The following is a 22,077-nucleotide window of genomic DNA, read 5'->3' as shown; positions in this document are numbered from 1 at the left end:
TAGTCAGAAAACTGAATTATTTCCAACAGTCAGATGCATCTCCTGTAATCGGCACTTGGTACTGTTCTCTTTTTCCACTTCTATTGGCAGAAATGACACCCACACAACATGTGTCCAGGCAAACACAACAACCAATCTCAATTTCATTTAGCACAGTATGTACAGAACACATGGCACAAGGGTTATGAAGAACTATCTCATTAAAAATTTACGATCTTTTCTGTTCAAACTGGTTTTGTCCACTGGGCTATTGCAAAGGGATGCATTATCCTTTTTTTTGTATTTGTAATCACAAATGTGACATTGTATGTGGCAAGTAGCCGTGTTCCAAAGCATGAATTAAGCAAGGTAGTCAGACTAGCATATCATATCACACTACAAGGCAAATTCTTATATCCTAATCTCTGCACATTCAGGAAACACTTGTGGTTAACACCATTCTGACATGTATTTTATAGTAATAGCTTAACCTACTAGCAATTATGTCAATTAGTAATAACACTGAAAAATTAAAACTGATTCCATCTTACAAGAGTTCCTCAGGATTGTAAATTCAACTAAAACTGAAAGGCCAATTAAAATTAAAACTAACCCACGTGAACATTAAGAACCATAGAAATACATAACAGTTTGCCTTCTTTGATATTATGTTGCTCACTCTGAGTACACCGTGATTGCACATTTTTTCCAAGAGCAGAAAGAGAACGCGGCTGAAGCACACAGCATGAGCAAGGCAACAGACCACACAGAGCACCACTGCTGGCAGAATTCACACCATCTCTATCTGGTGTAAAAACTGGTGTCCAAAACATGACCATACCATTTGTCTGGCTTTTTATTTTCCTGCAATTCTGCTGCACAGGGGATGTTGACACAAGTTTTGTCAGTTGATGTCATGTAACAACTCTAATGGTACTATTTTCAACCAGGGACATCCCTCACCCAAAAAAGAGGAGGGAGGAAGGGAGGGCGTGTGGGGTGCACAGCTCCCATGAAGACCCACTCGTGCTCCTTACCCCCACTGGCTGTACCTGCTTGTGATGAGGTTAGCCCAGACCGGGCTGTGCACCGCGCAGGGCACAGCCTGGGTTGGCTGCTCAGCTCTGCACAGGGCAGTGGGTTGGTCCCTCACTGGGGTTTGCTTGGCAGGGGCAAGACCCTGATAGTCACTGTAAGGCGAGGGAGGGCTACCCCAGCAGTGCAGACTGGAGGCCTGTGCGTGCCAAAATGGCAAAGGCACCAGGGGCACCACACAAGAGTATCTGATGTTCTGTCAGAGCTGTGCAGTACCTCACACTGAATTCAAAGAACTTACATGGACCAAATATTTTAAGGTTTTTCCTAGAGTGGTTATTGCTTCTGAATGTTTAGGCAAAAATGCCTTTAGGATTAAAAGAAATAAGCAGCACTGCAAATGACAAACACCTTTCTTGTCCTCCTTAGAAACTATTTTGATTTATTTTGTTAGCAGTTCTTCTTTTCATTCAAAATTGCAGAGGTTTGAAATGACAGCTTTCAAACTGTTCTTACTGAAAAGTGCCCTTGGGGTAACACTATGGAATCGGCTTTTATTTACCAAGCCAAACTGTAAACTTTTCAGAGGGAACAATATTTTATTCTGTGTTTATGTAGCATTTAGAGTAAAAATACAGATTGTTAGAATGTCCTGCCCTGTTGTCTTCTTGGATTACTCACATGGGCAAAGTTCACCTTGTACTTGTGTGGTGATTCTTCAAAGCCTTAAAGCTGACATTAAACAGGTAGGTCAAGAAACATCAGAGTTAACCTAACATGTACAGCTCTGACTGACCTCCAGTCAGTCTGTCATTAATCACAGGTGGACATGTGATTCCTTAGTTACGGTAACAAAAAACCTATAACTACACACATAACATTCCACAAAAGCCAATGGTTCAAAAAAGATATAGAAAGCACAAGTTTACTGTGTCTTTACTAAACAAGTAATAATTATCTTTTCTTTTAATACACAGGCCAGATAAACCTATAGTTTTGCCAGCCTCCTGATCAGCTCATCATCTGTGCTCCTCTCAGATGAGCCTCAGCAACATCAAAAGCAGAAACCTTGTCTAACACAGGAAGAGAGAAATGCAGTGTTTCTACAGACATGTTAACACAGGTATTTCACAGAGTATGCAAATTAAGAACAGAATTCTTTAAAATTAAAATACTAGCCCCAAACCTGAAGCAGTAATCAATTTTCACTGCTTGAGGACTTTTGAACAGTACATACTGTAGAACTCTTACAAAATAAGGCAAAACTGCACTGCAAGAGATTTTCTTTACAAAGATAAGTAACAGGTATCTTCCAAACTTACCAAAGTCACACAACTTCAGAACATCATTGTGGCTTATTAAGAGATTCTCTGGCTTGATATCTGAAGTATCAGAGTGGGTGGAAAGAAAAAAAAAGCTATTAACTTCTCTCAATTTTGGACTTTGTCAACAAATATTATTTCATTATAACTTATTTAGAGATATTCATGCAATCATAAATGAAGCATTACAAGAGCAACTGCTGAAACAGCTTCCAGCAATTCAGTTTGTGAACAGGCAGAATTAATTTTCTGCCTTTTGAAGTCTTCTAAAGTGTTTCCCAACAAAATGTGGAAAGATAAAATGTGCTTACAGATATTCCTGGGAAGAAAACCAATATCCATATTTCATATGGCAAAATAAAAGAAAGGACTGATATTCAACTACCCAGTTAACCAATAAAATATTAAGTATGTTGTGCTCAACATTTTCAATTATAATGACCATTTGATCACCTCTTGTAATTTCTTTAGAACAAGTGTCTTGCCCAGTTTTAGGCCCTTTTTTCATTCCTCTATTATACACATGGTACATTTTTCAAATTACACTTTGAAAATACTTTCAGAATCATGCTGGTCTTAAATATAAAAAACACACTATGTAAGGATTTTATCTTATTGGAAATATTAATTAAAAATGTTACTCTTGCAAAGTCACAAAGCAAAATACAATTTTACTGAATCAGGATAAATTACATAAAACTAGATTAAGTAATTAATCAAGATGTGTACTCTAAGTGCTTGAAGCTTAGGGAGAAAGTAAATATACAGAGCTGAAACTCAAGGGAGCTGGGACGAACTGCCTTAAGAACTAAAACATGGGGGACCAGGTTTTTAATTTTAGGTTATTTTTCTTCTATTGTCAGATTCAAAAGTGAAATGATTGAGCACCATGAAATGTTTAAAAAAAATCCTTTTCCTTAGACAATGTCTGTTCCCGCAGTTACAGTTTGCTGTGCTTATCACTTCCCAAAGATAGTGGACAGCAAACTTTTTATGTAGATGAATTTCATTTTAAAATGATCTGGAGCCATGCAGCAGACTTAAGACCCAGCCAAATTTACATTTTTTTCCTGTTGATAGAAAGCAATTGCTTATATTTATATTAAATGCAAATTACTTCAAGCTGTAACATGTTTCCCTTTAGAAAGGGCCTTATTTCATGTGGAGAAGTACACACTTACCTCTATGAACAATATCATTCTTATGGCACCAATGAATTGCTTTAATTAGCTGGTAGATGTAGCTTTTCACTTTTTCTGGTGGAACTCCATTTGGCATTTCTTCTAGCAATTCAAGCATATTCTAAATGTTTAAAAGACACATCATTTAAAAGAGCTATACTATAGCTGCTGGAAGACAACATGCTTTCAGCCTTCTGAAGCAACATATTTAGGCTAAAGAGCTCAGCAATGGAAAATCAGCAGTTTAACATTCAGGGAATGAATTTTAACCATAAGCATTCTCCTAGCTGCTTTCATTCTGGAGAAAACACTTGCGAAGACAATAATCCTAAAAGGTGAACCACAAATATACCATAAGTCCTTAAAAGACTGTCATCAAACCACTTCCCCTGAAACACCTAGAAAGTCATTTAGTTAAAAAACACTGCTTAAACAGAAACACCAGGTCAGGTGTGTGGCCATACAAAAAGTTTAGCAAATCAAAGCATTTTGTAAATACTCAGCAATGGTTTAACACACTGCTCTCTTCGTTATGTTGGTTCTGCCACTTCGACACTGCAGGGCCACCATGAATCACCCACTGTATCTGTACATGCATGGGTGTAAAACAACACAAGCCTCTTAGTGCAAATGGAGTAAAAGATATAAAAATTCCTCACAGGGGCATAGGGAGTACCCTATAGCTACAGATCAGTTATAGTGATCTTGGACATCTTGGCACTACAGCAACTACGCCATATCAACTATTTTGTGGATATAAATAGGAAAGAAAATAAACTTACTGTTTATACTAGTACACTTCCTCTTTGAAAAAGAACACTTAGATGCCCATTATGCTAACAGATGTCTCTAATTTTGCACAATTAGAAGTACAATGAAGTTTGTATGCTGATTTCTGAAATAATAATGGGCAGCAGCAGCCCACTGAAGAGAGGAAAAAAGTCTTATTTACTGAACACCGAAATAGTAATATTTTGGCTATATTGCATTACACAGCTCATTTAACTATGAATCTGAGCATTTTTTAAATTTTTCATTAGAAGTAAATTTACCTTGTCTTTGACAAACATTTTCTTTAGCTGCAAAGTAAAATTTCTGAGGTTTCGCTTGAAAGATGTTTTAATGAACAGTAGAGATTTTGATGATATTTGAAAACATTTCTAGGTTTTGCAGTTTGGGAGTAAATACTGGAACTTATGTGCTTGAGTGTGAGTTTTCTTACAAACACACTTCAGATCTGAAGAAAGACATTTTCTGTTAAGAAACCATATTGATTTTAGTTAGATTCTTGTCCACACAGAAGGCTGTGGATCTGGGTAAGTAAGTCAAGAAGTTAGTGTTACAAATACAAAACAAAATAATAGCATCAACACAGGATGACATAATCCTACACGAAGACATTAACAACGGGGATGATGAATAAAGGAGATTAGACTAAATGTGAATTTAAGTAATCTGGGTTTCAGTATTGCAGAGTTAACATGCCCTGAAGGACAGTATTCATTACCAGTTAAACAAAAAAATCAGTCGACTCCACCACATTTTATTTAATTCTTTCTACTTTTCCCTCATCCAAAGAATTCAGAAACATCCTGGTCTTCAAAGAAACTATGGGTGACACTACTTAAGGTATCTGAAAATAAGAAATGTTCATTTACTTCAAAGTTTAACTGAAAAGGAAGGTGAACATTAATACAGAAATGACATTACATACAAACTAGATATGATGCCAACCTATATTACCTAAATTATTTTATTCTGATATAAATAATGATAGATATTGCAGCCAGGTGTTTTTACTGATATTAACCATTTTTTAATATATACCCCTTATCAGATCAATTAAATATCTTTTATTTATGCTGTTCTTTAAACCTACTTCTCCAGATAGCTTAGTCAAGTCAACTACAACAGAAAATTAAATATACGTTCTAAGTTGCTGTGTGACCAAAGACATTTCATGTGTCTGGAACAATTGCAATGAACATGGGTGAAACAAGTCAAGCTTTGAATGTTAATCCAAGTAAGATCCACCACATTAGAAGCTGCTGATCTGCTGGTGAAGACCAAAACTGATTTCTGCCAAATTGTGGGCTAACAGAGGTCACCTCACATTATGTAGTCAAGTTATATGACAAAATAAGTTGTCAACTTGACGTAAAGGAGAAAGCATTTAGGGTGAGAAATTTTTAGATGAGAGAAAATTGACTGCAGAGGACTAGCACTCAGCTAGAGTGCAACAGCACACTGGCAGGAAATTAAATGAAAATTTCAGTCAAAAGAACAGTATCCCATGAAGGCTATAGACATATTTAAACCTGCATTTTCTTTTACTGTGTGTATCTGAACACCATCTAAGTGTTTCCGTGAAGAAATGTTAAATGTTTAGAATTCAATGGGAAAGTCTACCTTCATCAGGAAGGTTGCAAAAATGACAAAAAACCAGGCTGTTCTAGGTTGCTTCTCCCTGGAAACAGATCAGGATGCTTGGCAGTAGTAGGCCAATCTAAGGAAATTTTGGAATAGTTTCAAAATGAGGTCAGGATTGGAGTTAATGACAGTGGTCTTTGCCAAATCCCTCTAAGCAACTATTGATAGTGGCCTTGTTACAGAAATACACAAACAAATCCTATTTTTAACAGGGAAGGGTGGAGAAAGTTGAAAGAGATTCCAAGGTCAAAAGTCTGTGATCTTGTTTAAAAGACTACGTCAAGACTCATTACACAACATAACAGGACAGTTACCCAGCTTTACAATTAAACTGGATTAAAGAGTTCAGATGGAAACTTTTATTCAAATCATATGTATTCCAGTCTGCATAATTTTTAACATGCTGACATTCACAAATGGAAGAATTTTTAAAAAGAAATACCAACACATGACATAAAAATCAGTAATCACAACAGTAATCAGTGATGCCGTCTCACAACATACTGCATTAAAGTTTCTGCTGCTTCTCTTTAGAGATTAGGATAACTTAATTTTTTTTTTTTAAAAAAAAAGCAATTTTAAAGACATTTTTTAGTAAGCTGATAATTAAACTGCGGCAAGGATACTACAAAATCAACTCACTTTTTCCACATATTCAAAAACTAAGTATAATTTTCCTCTTCTTCTGAAGGCTTCCTTCAGCTCCACAATGTTCTCCTGTTTCAAAGTGCGAAGCATTTTAAGCTCTCGTAAAGTGGTTTCTTTGACTTCTTCATTTTCTAGAGTGTGAAGTAAAAGTGACAGAGCAAGCTGATTAAAAAACAAAACAAACCCTCCAAGTATAAAGCATTATAAAGATTTATTTTGAACCACTGATTAAATTCTCTGGTTTTAGACATTACAGAGAGAAAAAAAAGCTTATTTTCCAGCGTGGACTCTCTGTTGTTTGCATACTTCTGCATTGGAAGAGAGGTAAATGATGACTGTGCTTATTATACAACCCTCACAGATTTCCCATCACTACCATAAAGGTTTTCTGTGGCTGAGAAAGTCATAAGAAACAAACTGCTTGCATTTCTATATTTTTTTTATTATGAAGGGAACTAATATGCTTCAAAAAAAACATTCATGTGTGTGTACATGCTATACCTCACAAATACACAACACACACATTAACCACTGGGAAGGTTGTCCTCAGCAGAAACACTGGAATGCAAAGCTCATCTCTGAACAATACCAAACAAATGTATTTGATTCTGAAATAATTTTATTTTCCAAAAGCCGTGACAAATTTTAAGACTGAAGATTTTTAAGTTCTGTGTGTTCCCCACATGACTTTCAAAGGAAATTCAGCAACCCCAGACCAGTGTAGCAGCCACAGGAGGCAGCAGAGTAAGTAAGATGCAACAAAGTAAGTTTGATGCAACAAAGTCTTGAATCTAATTCAAAGGAGTCAAGAAATTTAACTGTTTCATTAATTAAATTCAATTTTCATTTAACTGATTTGACAATTTAATTGTCTGAAAGGTGTTCAAGAATGGAGGAGCGCTTCACTAATGCTTCATACACTGCTTATCATTAAGAGGCTCTGAACTAAATAGGTTCTAAAGGATACTAGCAACCATATGTGAAGCAAACCTGACTACATTAGGTTTTATTTTTCATTTAGTAAAATGAAATCCATTAATTCAGTAAATTTGCTCATGCACATAGAAACAGCGTACTTAATCACTTAGAACTGTTATCTACAACAGAGAGTTACTAAACGGGAAATACTTGCATAAATTCAAAACTAAATCACATTTGCAGGTTTTGTACCACAAAGACAGTGACAGAGGAAGAAGAAACAAGAAAGAGAAATTGTTTTCCCAAGGCAAAAGGCCAGAAGATGTTTGCAGGGGAGAGCGAATAACACTGGTCATGCAAATGCACTAATCATCATAGATGAAAATAGGGGAAAATAAAAAATTGAAGTGCAGCAGGAGGGAGAAGGAAAACAAAATACTATAATCACAAATGTTTTGATTAAAAAATATATAATTTAGAGCAATCTAAATCTTTTCATTTTAAAACTGAGTGCTTGATGTTGGCTTGCATCATCCTGATTGCATAATCTCATCTATAAAAAAGACAGTCACTTTCCAGCACATTTAGTATTCATATGTCAAACAACGGCAAAAATTCAGTGAAACAAAAATGTCAATAGAAACAATTACAGTATATTCAAACTTCTAATGAACTACCATATTAACAAGGCAGATGTGAAATGGGCTGAATCAAATCCATCAAAAGAACTTCTGTCATATTTCCAGAAACTCGTAAACAACTAGCTACAAATCAGAAAAGCAGTCATCAGTCATGTAAACTGATATTATGTAATACCCTTGGAAAGCCAGACCTAATGGCAATGCTGTTTTTTTTGTTTTCATTTTTTGGTAGACAAGCTAATACAATAATCCTGTTTAGGGCTTAATACTGAGATTTATTTCCTAGGATCTGTACTGAAAAGCCACAGCAATTTCCAAAAAGCAGTTCTGAGATGCTCTTGTGACCTGGTCAAGATGATCACTACAATTAAACTATCTTCTACATCCTTTACAGGGCTTTAAAAGATTTCTGAATAGCAGAGCTAAAACATTTATCAAATATACTCTTCAAGTGTTTGGGAAAATGATCTGCCAAGCAGAGACTGCACTGTGCAAAACAAGATGCAAATCAGACTTTGTTGTGTCTGACTGACTGAAAAATATAGCCCTTGTTCACGGCCACCAGGAAAAAAATAGGGTAGGATAGCAAAAAAAGAAAGTTTGCTAAAATAAAGTGACTGTTGTTTCTTTAAACAAAATTGCTAACTCTTGGCTAAAGCCTCGGTACACAGCAAACCACAGCAGCACCGCATCCCACCAGGATCACTCCTCTCCCAGCTCACGCTTCTGTTTGTTTGTTTGTGCAGGTCTCTGGGGCTCAGGGCTGACTTTTGATGCACACAAGGCACACAGCTGCTCTCATGGCTGACTGCCAGCGCTGCCTATGAGAGGACATGGTGATTCCCTGAGCCCAACAAGCGTGGGGCAGAGACCCAGCCTTGTCTTGTACAGTCCTTTGGGTTTATTACTGCTGGTGAGGAATGTGTGCGGAGCACTCAGAGTAATTTCTGTGTATCCTGCCTTCCACCACCCTCTTTGCCAGCAACACTAATCCTTGCAGAAATTAGCTCTTCCTCCCTCTCAGCAAACTCAGAAACGCTGCAGAGTACTCGGGGTCTGCTGTGAAGGGGCAAAGAGCAAGTTTCCTGAGGAGACTGAAGCCCACTGAAGTGAGGACAGACTGCTGCCTCACCACCCAGCTCCCTCCATGGATCCTCGAGGGCTGCCAGATTTATCTTCCTGTGACTGAACTTCTCAAGAACTTCTTTCAGTCTCCTCCATTTACAATTTCAAGTTGCCCTGACATTTAGATCCTCTCTCACATATGAAGGGTGATAAAGTCCAAGGACTCTGCAAGTCACTATTACAAGAGGACTTCTTACATTTTCTGGTCACATGCAATCTCCAAATGGTAGACCTTATTACCAGGTACAGCACCACAATCTCATCCATATTAAGACAGATGCATCAAATGTAGTTATCTAAACAGAGTGTATAATGCAGTCTCTAGGAAGGTATGAAACATCAAGTGCCTTGAATATTTACAGAGCTAATAAATCATTATCTTTCTAAAATCATATCTTGCTATATGAGACTTCTCATTTTAACTGAATAGATATTAACAATATAGTTACTGACTATATTGTCAGTAAAGATCATGCAGCGGAAAAGATTACCTTCACTGTCTTTGAATTTCTTGATGGCCACAATTTCATGTGTCTCCTGTAAAACAAAAGCAAAGAAATGGAAATGAGCAAGATTTTTTGTACATTTTCTCTTGCCTTTTTTCCCCTGAGTATCAGACAAAGAAAAAAAGAAGTATCCAAAAGGAATTTAACAATGCAAAAAAAAATTGATTGAAAATCTGGGAAATACCTCAGCGATCAGGCCAAGTGCAATACAAACCCACACGCAGCAGATATGTGTCACAATTAGGATCCCCAGTACAAAAGCAATAGAGTTAAATGCCAAAAGTTCCTATTTCAACACCTTGTAACAGTGAAATAGTCTTATAACAGTGAAATATTCTTATAACAGTGAAATATTCTGAAGTGGTTTTCCTGTGACTCTTGTTTCTTAAGTTATTCTGAAGCTCTAGCAATCTTTTATCTAACCACAGTATGGATATGGGTGCTTATCTTTATGAGGTGAACTGAAAATACTGTGCCAGTATGTGGCTAAGGTTTATAGTTAGACCTGTGATTTTGGCTGCCAAAAGCTTTTGGGCTTCAAAGTTCAAACATCCACAAAGAATACAGTATAAGGAAAGTAGCTTCTCTGTGCCTCCTTTTAAAAATTTGTCACCTTAAGGGAAACTTATCCAAAATGGACATCAGTAACTGCATGTGGCAGTGTACAACCATGCTTACTGTACAGTCATAAGGGATAACTTACTAATGTCCACCTGCCTGTGCATTCCTCTAGCACTCTCTACTCTCCAAATCATAGGTCACATTTTTCTCTTAAGTTTCTCGCGTTGTCTGAGCAGGAATGCATTTAGCACATGGACAAAAGGTAGCCAACAGATGTAGCCCAGTTCAGGCCTGTTCATTCAAGGATGCAGACAGTGAACTTCAGCAGCAGAGCAAACCTTAAAGTCATGGGGTAAGGGCTTGTGAACAGACAGGCAGGAGGCTACCTGAGTACTTGTTGAGCTAGATCTACCTTACACACCTTTACCAAACATCACAGTTTTAAAAAAAAACAAACAGCAATATTCCACTATTTATAGCATACAAAGGCCAGATTGGAGGACAGCAATAAAAATGAAGCCATTCTAGAATACCTGAAGACATGTGCATAACCAGTTATTGAGTAACACAACCATTTATTCCATTTTTCATTTCAAATCATTGTAACACATGAACCTGTAAAATACCTGATCCCAATTAAAATAAAAGCACCTAGAAAGAATGGTCTGAAATAAACCAAAAAACCCTATTTTACTAATTATATTTCTACTACTGAGTTATAGTATTTTTATATTTATTAATTCTAATTCTAGCAATAGTAGCAATAGTTACTAGGACTATGAAGGAACATTAAGAGGTTGAGTAAATTTAGTTTATTTGACTTTTGGTATCTACTGGTAGGTGGTCTGGCTAATTAAGCCACTGAAAGGTTTTTCAGAAAAGGAACACTGTAAGGAACAATGTAAGGGAACACTGCCCTAAAAAGCCTCTGCTGACTGTATTATGCCTATGCTTAGACAGCCTCCATACACCACTTTACAGATGAACCAAATTTATCCATTACTATTACATGCCTATTTCACATGAGGTAAAAGAAAAATTTCTAGATGTTTCAGCTACCACAAAAAGGCTGTGTTTTATTGTCAAAGTAATAGCTAAGTACACTGAAAGAAATATAGGAGTTGAAACATGTATCTTCACGCAGACAGCAATTCTGATTCATTCAAGAAAACTAGTCCACACGGCTTCTCTGCCATATCCTGATTACACTGGATGTGATTACTTTGGAAATTAAGTTTTAAAATCTCTTGAGTCAAGGTCTTTCAAAGACTTGGGTAAGATATGCTATCAAACATCCTGGAGGATTCTAACTATACACAGTACTTAAAGCATGAGTGATTCTAGGAATAAAAGGAACAGAAAATCCTCAGAAACAGGGATGAGAAAATTACCTGAAGAGTTCAAAAAAATCTAACATTTAAGAAATTTTCATTTACACAGCTTTGTGACTTCTATTATTTCATTAAACCAGTGAAATGATAATGAATGGTGTCATAAGCACTTAAGAAGTTATACATGACACTTTCCCTATCTTTAAAAAAAACCCCAACAAATAATATTTAAATAACCTGAAGTGAAACAACAGCAGAATGAGACTAGACAGTATGTGCTTTAAGGAGCTGGTCTAGTAACATCATGTTCCATCTCAGCAAGAAACATTCTTGTCTAGGTTTCTCAGAGAATTTCATCCTATGCATGTTATATTCTCTAGGAATGCGCTACTGGTGAAGCAGCCAAGCCAAAGGCACTGAAGATTACTATGCACAGATTTTAAATACATTTCACCTGCTTTACAAAAAGTCTGTAACTTCCCTATGAAGCAGAACACCTCCAAAAGGGGTGTTCCATCTGACAGAAGAGAAAACTGCAGCCAAGTGCACATTTCTCAACTCTTGCTCACATGCTTTAAAATAACTAAATGGTTTATATGAAGTGACATAAAAAATAGGCACCTCTCATAATTTTAAACTAGTTTCAAATGAAAGAACCTATGTGAAATGCCCTGTTCCTCTATTTTCATTACTTCTACTAATTTTGAACTAGATGTCCGGTTTCCACCAAATTTTAAGAAAGAAATGCAAGACATAAAAAGAGGAAATTTTAAAAAAATTGTCTCAAATTTATCATCTGTATACAGAATATTCTTCCTTGGGGAAGGAACCAGCAAGAACTCAGTCTCCTGTACCCTGTATGATGTTGCAAGTCAGCAGCACATGTAGACTGTGCAAAGCAATCAGCAATTGCAGATAACTTTCATTAACATAAGCTAATACAGAATTGAAAACATGGAATAAATTTTGTATATGGATGAATACAGTGGGCATATAATAGAGGTGGTAAAAATACCCCTTCTGGATTAGGAGAGACTTGCTGGTCAGACAGAGGCCAAACCTGAAATTTCAAACAAATACTGACGGGCACTTGGTGTAAAGCAAGCAGACACCACATTGCTGAGCCCTGAGAAGATGGACAGAACAGGGGATACAAAGAAAAGCAGAGGAATTAAGAGAAATTAAGAAATTCAATAGTGATAATTCAGACTTCTGGGAAAATCTGAAAGGTTCTTTACAGATTGCATTTAGACTTTGTCACTTAAGCATCTATTTAAAAGACATTTTGGAGATCTGAGCTCTTTTGTAAATCTGGTTTTCCGCTCTTCTAAAACAGGCTAAATTGGAATTCTCCCAAATAGAACTGTCATTCACTAAAATGTATTTTTTTGCATTTCAAGGGGTGTTTTTTCAAGACTGTACTATGAAACAGGACAGTACTGAAAACAATGTTCAGACTGATTGTGGAAACCTACTTATAGGACAGCTCAGAATCCAACTCCTAGCATGAAAATCTTCATTGACAATTAAAGGCATCACCTAGGTAGATAAGCTGGTACTAGTTGATTCAGTGCTTGCCTTCAGCGAATGTCAAAAAAAGAAAAAACTCACATAACCCTTTCTGATCTCTACTACTTACTACTACCAGTTTATATCACGAAGTAGGAAAATTTGAGTTTCCTTAGCTGTACTCTCAGCTACATCTATTACTAAGCACCTCATTACCATGTTCTAACAAAGAAATTCTGGCCTCAATATTTGACTTTACAACAAAAGCAAATTTGCAAACACAGAAGTCGAATCTCTCTTAACACTGGCATTACCTCTGATTATTGAGCATGTATATTACAAACACCTTGTGTTATAAAACTACAGGAAGAACACAGTTTTACAATTAAACATACAACAATAGATGAATATTACTGAAAAGACTTCGTGTAAAAGTTAAGGATGTACAGGGACTGGTTATTCAGACTACATGATTACATGTGTCTAAAATGGGGCAAAATATGTCTCTTCATGTACAAACCTGCAAATGTATTTTAATGAGGCTAAGACAAAAATTTCTGTTTAATTTCCTTCACATATAAATATAGTGATAGAGAGGAGATACCTGCTCATGGGAAAATTCCTGGAGAGAGGAATCACTTCATATTGGGGCTCAGTCCTGTCCTATACCTCGAAATATCTGTGGGAATTGCCTCTGGAGAAAACACATGCCTTACCAAGTGCCCATTGAACCACAGAGGAGAGCAGGACTATGAGAGCTGAGCATTTTCACTGCTGTGCTCCTTGCCACCCCCAAGTTTCTCTCCGAGGTTTCCTCACAAGATTGTCATAGCTGCTGTTTCCTGTCACCACTATCAAACCAGAGGAGTTCCTAATTCAAAACCATTTAATTTTATCTCATTTAAAGGACAGAGGTCCTCTATTTTTCCACTGTCTCTACAAAATTTATATGACAGAAGTCACTTTCATTTTATGTAACTATATATAGCACAAAACACAAGTGTCAGAACAGCAGAGTGATGTATCTCTGTTGTTTTCTTGAGAGATCCTTGATGGGAGTACTCAAGGAAAAAGATGCTGCTTAGCATAAATCAAGATCTTAAAACTACAACCATTATTGTCTGGAAAGAGAAAGCATATCCTAGTCTTGAAAATGTCATGTTACAAAAAAATCTTTTTAAATGTTTGTCCCTATTTTATTTCAAAGTTTCTGTTAGTTTCCTTTTTCTTTTGCAAATCATGGAAAATCTGACACAAAGCACAGGTACACAACAAGATTGCTGAAAAATAGGTAAGACTGACCTTCTGAAAGTGGCATTGTTCACCTCTAATTTTACTGCCTCACCCTGTACAAGAATTTCTCAAGCATGGAATTTTTAAGCAACTGAAAGAACAAATGTTTATAAGTATCAACAAATGTGAGCAGAGACAGCAGCAGTCAACGCTGAGCACATCCCATGCACAAGCAGCATATTGCTGCCTTTACTCAGGTGGTGCTGCTCAAGCACTATTTAGTACATCACATCAGGGTTTTACACTGATGTATTAAGTGAAACAATAAAATATGATATGGCATGTTCTGTGGTTGGCTCATCATTTTCATCTGTACAAGTGTGAGGCTGTTTAGGCCCAAACTCAAAGTCTCTTAGAAGAAGTTAAGTCAATTTGCATTCTCTACACACAGAGAGCATTCACATTTCAGAAAAATTATTTAGAAGTGAGAATAATCTGGTTTGATCCTCACTGATCCATTATTACATTTATACAATTTAGTTTGCCACAACAAAGACACACATTAAAAAAAAAATGAACAAAATGCAGCCAAACATATCCAATGGCTAATGTCTTTTCAGAACAAAGTAGTACAATTTTACTCTAAATTGCATAAACATTGCATAATATGTTCTACAACATTAAAGTATTTAGAACAGATTTTTCAATAATCTTGATTTTGAAAAATCCCACAACATTAAGCAGTCAGCCGCAAGGCAACAAAAGCCCAGAAAACCATTACAAGATGGTAAAGTATTTTTCACAAGTTGCTAAAATGAAGCTTAAAAAAAACCCAGCCAAATATTTTTTCAAATTTACTCTCAAAACAGGAACATAAAATATTAGCATTTTGGTCAGATCAATGTATCATAAATGTGACATTTGTAATTGTGGAAGATTTTAAACTAAGCCAAGCAATCCATGTTCTGAAAGGTCACAGGCATCGTTACCTGCAATTATGCCAGGTCCTTAAGTCACTGCCCTGACACTGTCCTGACTCCATCTGCATTCTGCCTTAAACCACCACCATCTTTAGACAGCACTAAGACTGAAACACAACTTCCTGCTGTCTCAACTCTTCTGACATTACGTGCTGGCAATTTTGCTGGCAATTACTTTCAAAATCTAGTGGAGTACCTTAAAATATTCTCTACAGAGAAAGATGTGCAAGATGACACAATTTCTTTTTTCAAACAGTTTGACAGTATAAAGCCACAGCATATTGTGTCTTCTTCTACACCTAAAAAACTTTAGAGAATTTCCCTCAAGAGATGCTTCACTGTTTCAACCTTCTATTTCTCCCTTGAGAAAATTGAAATTCTTCTGTTTATCAGGTAAAACCCTCACACTTGGTTTATCTAAGCAATATAACTCTTAGCATAGGAGAACTTTCAGGAAATTACTTTCTAATATAAAAGTCCTATTTATTTTTAGGAAGAGACAGAGTCTTCTGTAAATAATGACAGAACAGAATGTCTGAGTTATCACAATGCCTTTATTTACTGGAAAATTGCTTAGAATTTTTCCAACACATATATGTTAAGAGTTTACTTGAGAAGAAGCACCTAGAGTGAATCACCACAAATCAATTTTTTATCTCTTGAAAGCAGAATGTTATTTACTAACCATCTAAGTGCAGGGGAAGACTCCTAATGGAACAAAGAGTTCTATATTCGATGTGCTACTTTTGGGAAGATGGTCACACTGTCTCCTGAGGAAGAACAAGAGGACTAGGGAAAGCTTAAACCACTCTAAAAGATTTTCAAGGGGAACAGCCATATAAGCTCAGCTATTTCACCAAGGAAAGAAGCACAAGAAAAGGCTGAAACCTTCAGCTACAAGTTTGACAGGAAACTACCAGTAAGTGCAGGTAATGATGGAAAGAGACTTTAAAAAAAAAACAAAAAAACAAAAACAAACATGCAGATTGAAACAGCTTCTGTGATTTCTTTATCCATGTCCTTCAGAAAAACTTGCAACAACTTTACTGTTTGTTCAGATGTCATGAACAAACGCTCGCTTTACCAACCTTCCTTATTTGTTTTAAACCAAGTGTAGTAGAAGGCAGTCCTAAACAGAAGGCTTTTCTCATCCAATTACCAGATGAATCCACAAGCCAAATGAGTGGCCCATCTGTGTCCATGGACTCCCAGGCTGGGGCTCCAGCCCCAGTGGCAGGCTGGAGTGACAATGATGCTGATGCCAGGGGCTCCCCAGCCTGCAGGAAGTTTACAGGCTCACAGGACAGCTGGGGCTGGAAGGCACTTCTGCTGATTTTGAATGTCCCCATTTCTAGGGATGCTCTGAATAGCCTTCAAGGCATTCAAAATCCACCAGGATGAGATTTGGAGCAACATGCTGTAGCTGATTCTGCTTTGAGCAGTTGTGAAGAGGCACACCTGAATCCTAAGGAATGCACTACAACGCATGCATTTTACATTCTTCAAGACTTGCAGTCTACTGATTTAGGGTGCAAATACTACCCTGAAAAGAACACTTGAAAGGAAGTATTTCCCACTCAGTATTTTCTACCAGCTATTGGGCTGATGATAGTGGTTAGCATCAGAACTTCCATTTTTCCAATTGGATTTTTCATATTCATTCACAATTTTCTCCAAGCAAATATGCATCTCCAAAGAATGTGTACAATAATGTAATGAATAGGATCTGGAATAAAAAACAGCTTTAAACACTATAAATAGTAGCTATTCTAGCTTTTCATGATAAACTAGTACTATTTTAGCAATTTAAAAAATAATCTGTGTTTCATTTCATTCTGCTGTAGCACTAATCCATGTAATTTTACAATTTGACAGTATTGTTTAATCCAAGCCATGGACGTAAAATAGAAACCAAATTCAGTACACATCTATAAAATTCTTCCAATGCAGAAATGTCAGTAATAGTAATTTCAGTTTCAAACCTCAGTCTTGGTGCGGTTTTGTTTGTTTGTTTGGTTTGGGGATTTTTTGTTTGTTTTTGTCTGTTAACACTGGAAATTGTGAAAATGAAAGTTATTTATAAATAGCATGATACTGCATTGGCAGATACCAGCATTATTTAATTACTTTTTACAGCATAATCTTGACACTTGTAATGCAAGCGATAACAAAGTAGAAAATGCAGTAAGACAAACTATATTACCTTCATGGCTTCCTTTAAGATATCACTGACTCCATAGATTCAGAGGTTAACAAGGTATTTATAATTACATTGAATTCCTTTTTTTTTTGTTGTTGTTGTGTTTTTTTTTGGTTTTTTTTTTTTTTTTGTTTGTTTTTTGTTTTTGTTATTATAATGCAATGCTCCTTTCCTGGGCACCTTGTAACTCAAGAGTAGGTAGAACTTATTAGAAAATAGTTACTTTGGCTGGTTGGTTGTTTATTAAAAAAAATATATCATTGCCAAAGTCCTCAGTGTTGTTATCCTAAGTCTCAAAGTCAAAATAGTTTCAGCATGATTGGCTGAAATTCTGAAGTTAATCACACCTCAAGCTTTAGTTTTGAAATCTTTATTTCTGCAGTGGATACAATTTATTTTTATATGGTACTTTCACATTTAAAATTTTTGGGGCTTGTCTTTTTTCTCATCAACAACATGGCAGGCATTTTCTTTTAACTGTAAAACAAGACCTACTGTGAACCAAAGGCAAACTTGTCAAGCAGGTTTCTGAGGCTGAAACTCTTCATATGAAATTCAGTTTCAGATCAAGACATCCATATTCAGATCCCTGTATGTGAGTTGTGTGTTCAAACTTCTAAGAGCTCTACATTGATCAGTCACTCCAGTCATGATTCAGCAGCCTAAACATGAGCATCTAAGTAGCATTTAAGATTGCTGAGGTATCTGCAAGACACACGTGGGAATGTCAGAGAGGCCTTTTAGAGTTGCCTCCCTTGAAATCTCCCACCTATCTGTTTTTGGAATACTCTCTATTCAAGGTCTGTACTTTCTAACATTTTCTCCTCAATGTACTCATGATCTTGAGCTCCACTATTATGCAAACACTGTGGCAAATTATTCTAATAATCTGCCTGGTCTTTCCATTACCTGCATCAAGAAATTTCCTTGATACCCTCCAGAAATCTCTGGGACTGCTTACATCCCACCACACTGCCTGGACAAGAAATGCCAGGGAAGTTAAAGTCCCCCCTGAAAACAAGGGTCAGAGTTCCCCCCCCCCCGAAAAACAAGTATTTCAGAAACATCACCAGCTGTGTAAAAAAGGCTTTGCCCATTTTTTCACTTTGATCAGCTGGTCTACAGCAAAAACCCAAAATAATGCCACAGTTTCTGGTCTCACCTCTAACTCTGAACCACAGGGTCTCAGCCACACTATCATCCATCTGCTGTGACCCACTTTTCTCCTAAGAGTGGGCCATCACACCATCCCAGAAAATACCACCATACGTCTGGGACACTCTTTCCCACAAAGAGAAATGTCACTCCCCCTTCTTTTGAGCTCATCTTTTCTGAAATGTCTGTACTCATCCATCCATCCATCCATCCATCCATCCATCCATCCATCCATCCATCATAAAGTACCACTATTAATTCTATGTTAACAATTTTTATATACCAACTAAAGTTTTGTTTTAGTGTGCAAGCTACAACAGGATTTCTCAAACTTAGATAACTCAGCTTAACACTATGTTAGAAAAAAATTGGCTCTCAGTGCTGAAGGAAAAACACCTAAACATAGCAGCAGCTACTGTCATTTCCATGCGCACAAGTAGAGACAAGGTTTGCCCCAACTTTAACACCTCTCAAGTGCAAATGGCAGCAACAACTCCTCTGTATTCTGGGCCTTAAAGAACCAGAGGTGGCATCTGCCTATTCAGATACCAGGCAGACCTTCCAGATCTGTTTTGGAACAAAAGCAAGAGCCAAGGTAAAGGTTATTTTTGGTTTTAATACATTAATTAGTTAGTAATGGTAAGCACGCCACATCTGGGGGAAAGCCTAAGCTACAATGGTCTTCCTGTCTAGAATTCAGCTTTTATGTTTCGTGCCTCCAATTAAAAATAAAATAAAATAACACAACATAAAATAAAATAAAATAAAGTTTTAAACTGAAAAGTTTTCCTCCTCACATTTTGGGCGCACAAATTAGTGTAACACTGTAACCCTGTCTTCTTCATGCAATTTGGTATGTAAAAGGTGTTACCTGACATAACCATCGTTGTTGGTATTTTGGTGTCAGCTCATTGTTAGGTTTGGCTATGGAACATTTCATAGATGTCTGCATTAACCCTAGGAATCTGTCATTCCCTTTCACTTATTTCAGATCTTTAATGAGAATATTTTTTGTGTTGTTCTCCAGGGAATGATAAATTTGAACAGGAAATGCCACTTGTATTTTCAAGCTTCAGTTCACATTAGACAACAGCATTACAGAAAGAAAACAATACCCTCCTCTGCCTGTAATGATTTTGTGACATATGCAAGACATCTTTTTGCTCTCTAGGTCTTTTTCATCAATAAATATTTTTGTTGACATTATCCTCATACCAAAGCAAATTAAATTTCAGGAGCTTTTTCCAATCTGTATATTGATGGGTATTTAAGTGGAGACCCTAATTTCTTCTCAAAGTTTCTACACTCAGGTTTGCAGATTAAAAAAAAAGGCTTTTCTTGTCTGGGATTATACAGACAATGCACTCTCTGGAAAGTAAGAGAGAAATTCTTGCCTTCTAAGAAAACTGCCATTTTTATCTGTGAAGCATCTAAAAGTGCATTCCTTCTAGAGATTTTCTCTTCTTCATAGAAGAGCATTAAGATTAAAATTTATTCCAAACTGCTTAAAAGAAAGACAGCAGGCAAAATTCATACCTCAAACACCTCCTGATCACTGCTGCAGAGGTCAAGGGAACAGGAGGGCTGCCTCTACACACGCTGCATGGTAATTTAGCTAACTTGAGAAGCCGACCATACATGTGGAAATAAAGGAATCTGCATCCAAGGAAGATTTCTGCTACTACTAACAGATGAAGAAGAAATGGCAGCTAAGTTTTCATAAAAATAGCGTTTTCTGCAGATGAAATTTCAGCTTGATTTAGGAGCTAAATCAAGAAAGAGGACTTACTTCAGACAGTTTCTTCAGCATCTGAAAAGCAGTGGCCAGATCAGTATATCTTCCCTTATATTTCAACAAGGAGAGAAAATGTCATAACATCACAGAAATTCTGGGAATTAGAAGAGCTAAAAAAAGCTCTTCTAGCAAAAACTGTCCCTACCAGTAAGACTAACATGTTGCCCTTTTACATCTTACACACAACACATGTACTTTTGAGCCAGGAGAAAAAAAAAAAAGGATAACCACACAGAATTTAACTTCACTGTGAAAGTTTGCCCAAGCATGACAAACAAATACTTCTTGGAAAAAGGGGAAGGAAAAGCGTCGTGATCTCACCGAGTTTATTATCACAAACACTGGAAACACTAAGTGGGGAGAGAGGATAAAAAAGTGCAGAGTGAAGAGCTAAGGGCCAGGGAATACATGGGCTAGAGAAACTGGGCAAAGAAGGCAGACAAATGCAGCCTGAGAACAGATTGGAAAAGAAAACTGGGGTAAGGCACCTCGACTGAGAAGTTAGTGTTCAAAGCAGCATAACAAATAAATGAATCTGTGAACATTAAAATTTTAGTGGAACCCAATTTAACCGAAAGCAGAGGAATGGTGAGAATTCAGAAATAGCTGCAAACCCACTAAAACCACAGATGAGTCTCATTCCACTGTGTTCTGGTATGCACGGGGGATGAAGGCAACAGGTTACTAGCTATGCCATCTCAAATACTAGAAGCTGACAGCTGTGTGACAACTGCGTGGGTATCCATATGGTGTTCCATGAATTTTGTATTTGAGAAGTCTAGAAAATTATGGGGGGGGGGGGGGGGGGGGAAAGTAAGTTTATCACAGTATATATAAGCAAGGCAGTATTTGAGGGGAAAAGGTAGCATTCTTTCATTAGAAATACTGGTGTATGCAAAAGAAGCCCTTCTCCAGGCCTAAAATAGAAACAATAACCTCCAAGGCTAAATTTAAACTGAGAACCATTATATTCTGTGTTTTAAAAGACTCAATGAATCTACATATAAGGCCAAATATTTCCTAAGGTAGAGCCTATCTCATTTAGCTTTAGCCAGCTAAGAGTCAGAGACTCAGCGTGACTTGTCAAAGCTTTCCCCACACTTAGTAAAAGCAGGGGAGGGAGAGAAGATCTGGCCAGAAGGTTACTGGTTTTAATAATTTCCAGATGGTAAGAGCTGCTTTTCGGATTTTGGACTCTCTCAACTTATATAAATGAGGGAGATTGGTTATGCAAGACCTAAGCACTGAAACAGTGGGTGAGATTAATTCCACCCAAGTTACTTAACTTTGCAGCCCTTCTGTCTGAATGTTTTATTTTTGCATGCATAAACTTACATGTATGCACTTGTTTTTAAGGTACATTTCCAAATCTTACCAAGACTAGTAACCTCAAGGATATTACTTTCTCTGGATCATTATTTTTGAGTTGCATTGCTACATGAAGATGATCACAGTTCATTGGACTGTATTTGTAATTAACATGCTGGAAACACAAAGTATTCCAAACTGTGCTACCGAAGTAAGAACA

The 22,077-nt window shown here is 36.8% G+C and overlaps 1 protein-coding gene across 1 annotated transcript in view; it reads right to left on the bottom strand.

Moving 5' to 3' along the window:
* Positions 1 to 22,077, bottom strand: part of CDKL5 (cyclin dependent kinase like 5) — a 76,238-nt gene that overhangs the window by 38,960 nt on the left and 15,201 nt on the right. Inside the window, exons 3-6 of the mRNA XM_041472502.1 lie at positions 9,771 to 9,816; positions 6,590 to 6,726; positions 3,518 to 3,638; positions 2,337 to 2,396 (exon numbers count right to left, since the gene is read on the bottom strand). Coding sequence (XP_041328436.1) covers positions 2,337 to 2,396; positions 3,518 to 3,638; positions 6,590 to 6,726; positions 9,771 to 9,816 — 364 coding nt within the window. The remainder of the gene's footprint in view (positions 1 to 2,336; positions 2,397 to 3,517; positions 3,639 to 6,589; positions 6,727 to 9,770; positions 9,817 to 22,077) is intronic.

Source organism: Pyrgilauda ruficollis, unplaced genomic scaffold, assembly GCF_017590135.1.
Source record: "Pyrgilauda ruficollis isolate IOZ18807 unplaced genomic scaffold, ASM1759013v1 scaffold29, whole genome shotgun sequence".
Taxonomy (NCBI): domain Eukaryota; kingdom Metazoa; phylum Chordata; class Aves; order Passeriformes; family Passeridae; genus Pyrgilauda; species Pyrgilauda ruficollis.
The sequence above is the reverse complement of the archived record's forward strand: the minus strand, read 5'-3'. Positions and strand labels throughout refer to the sequence as shown.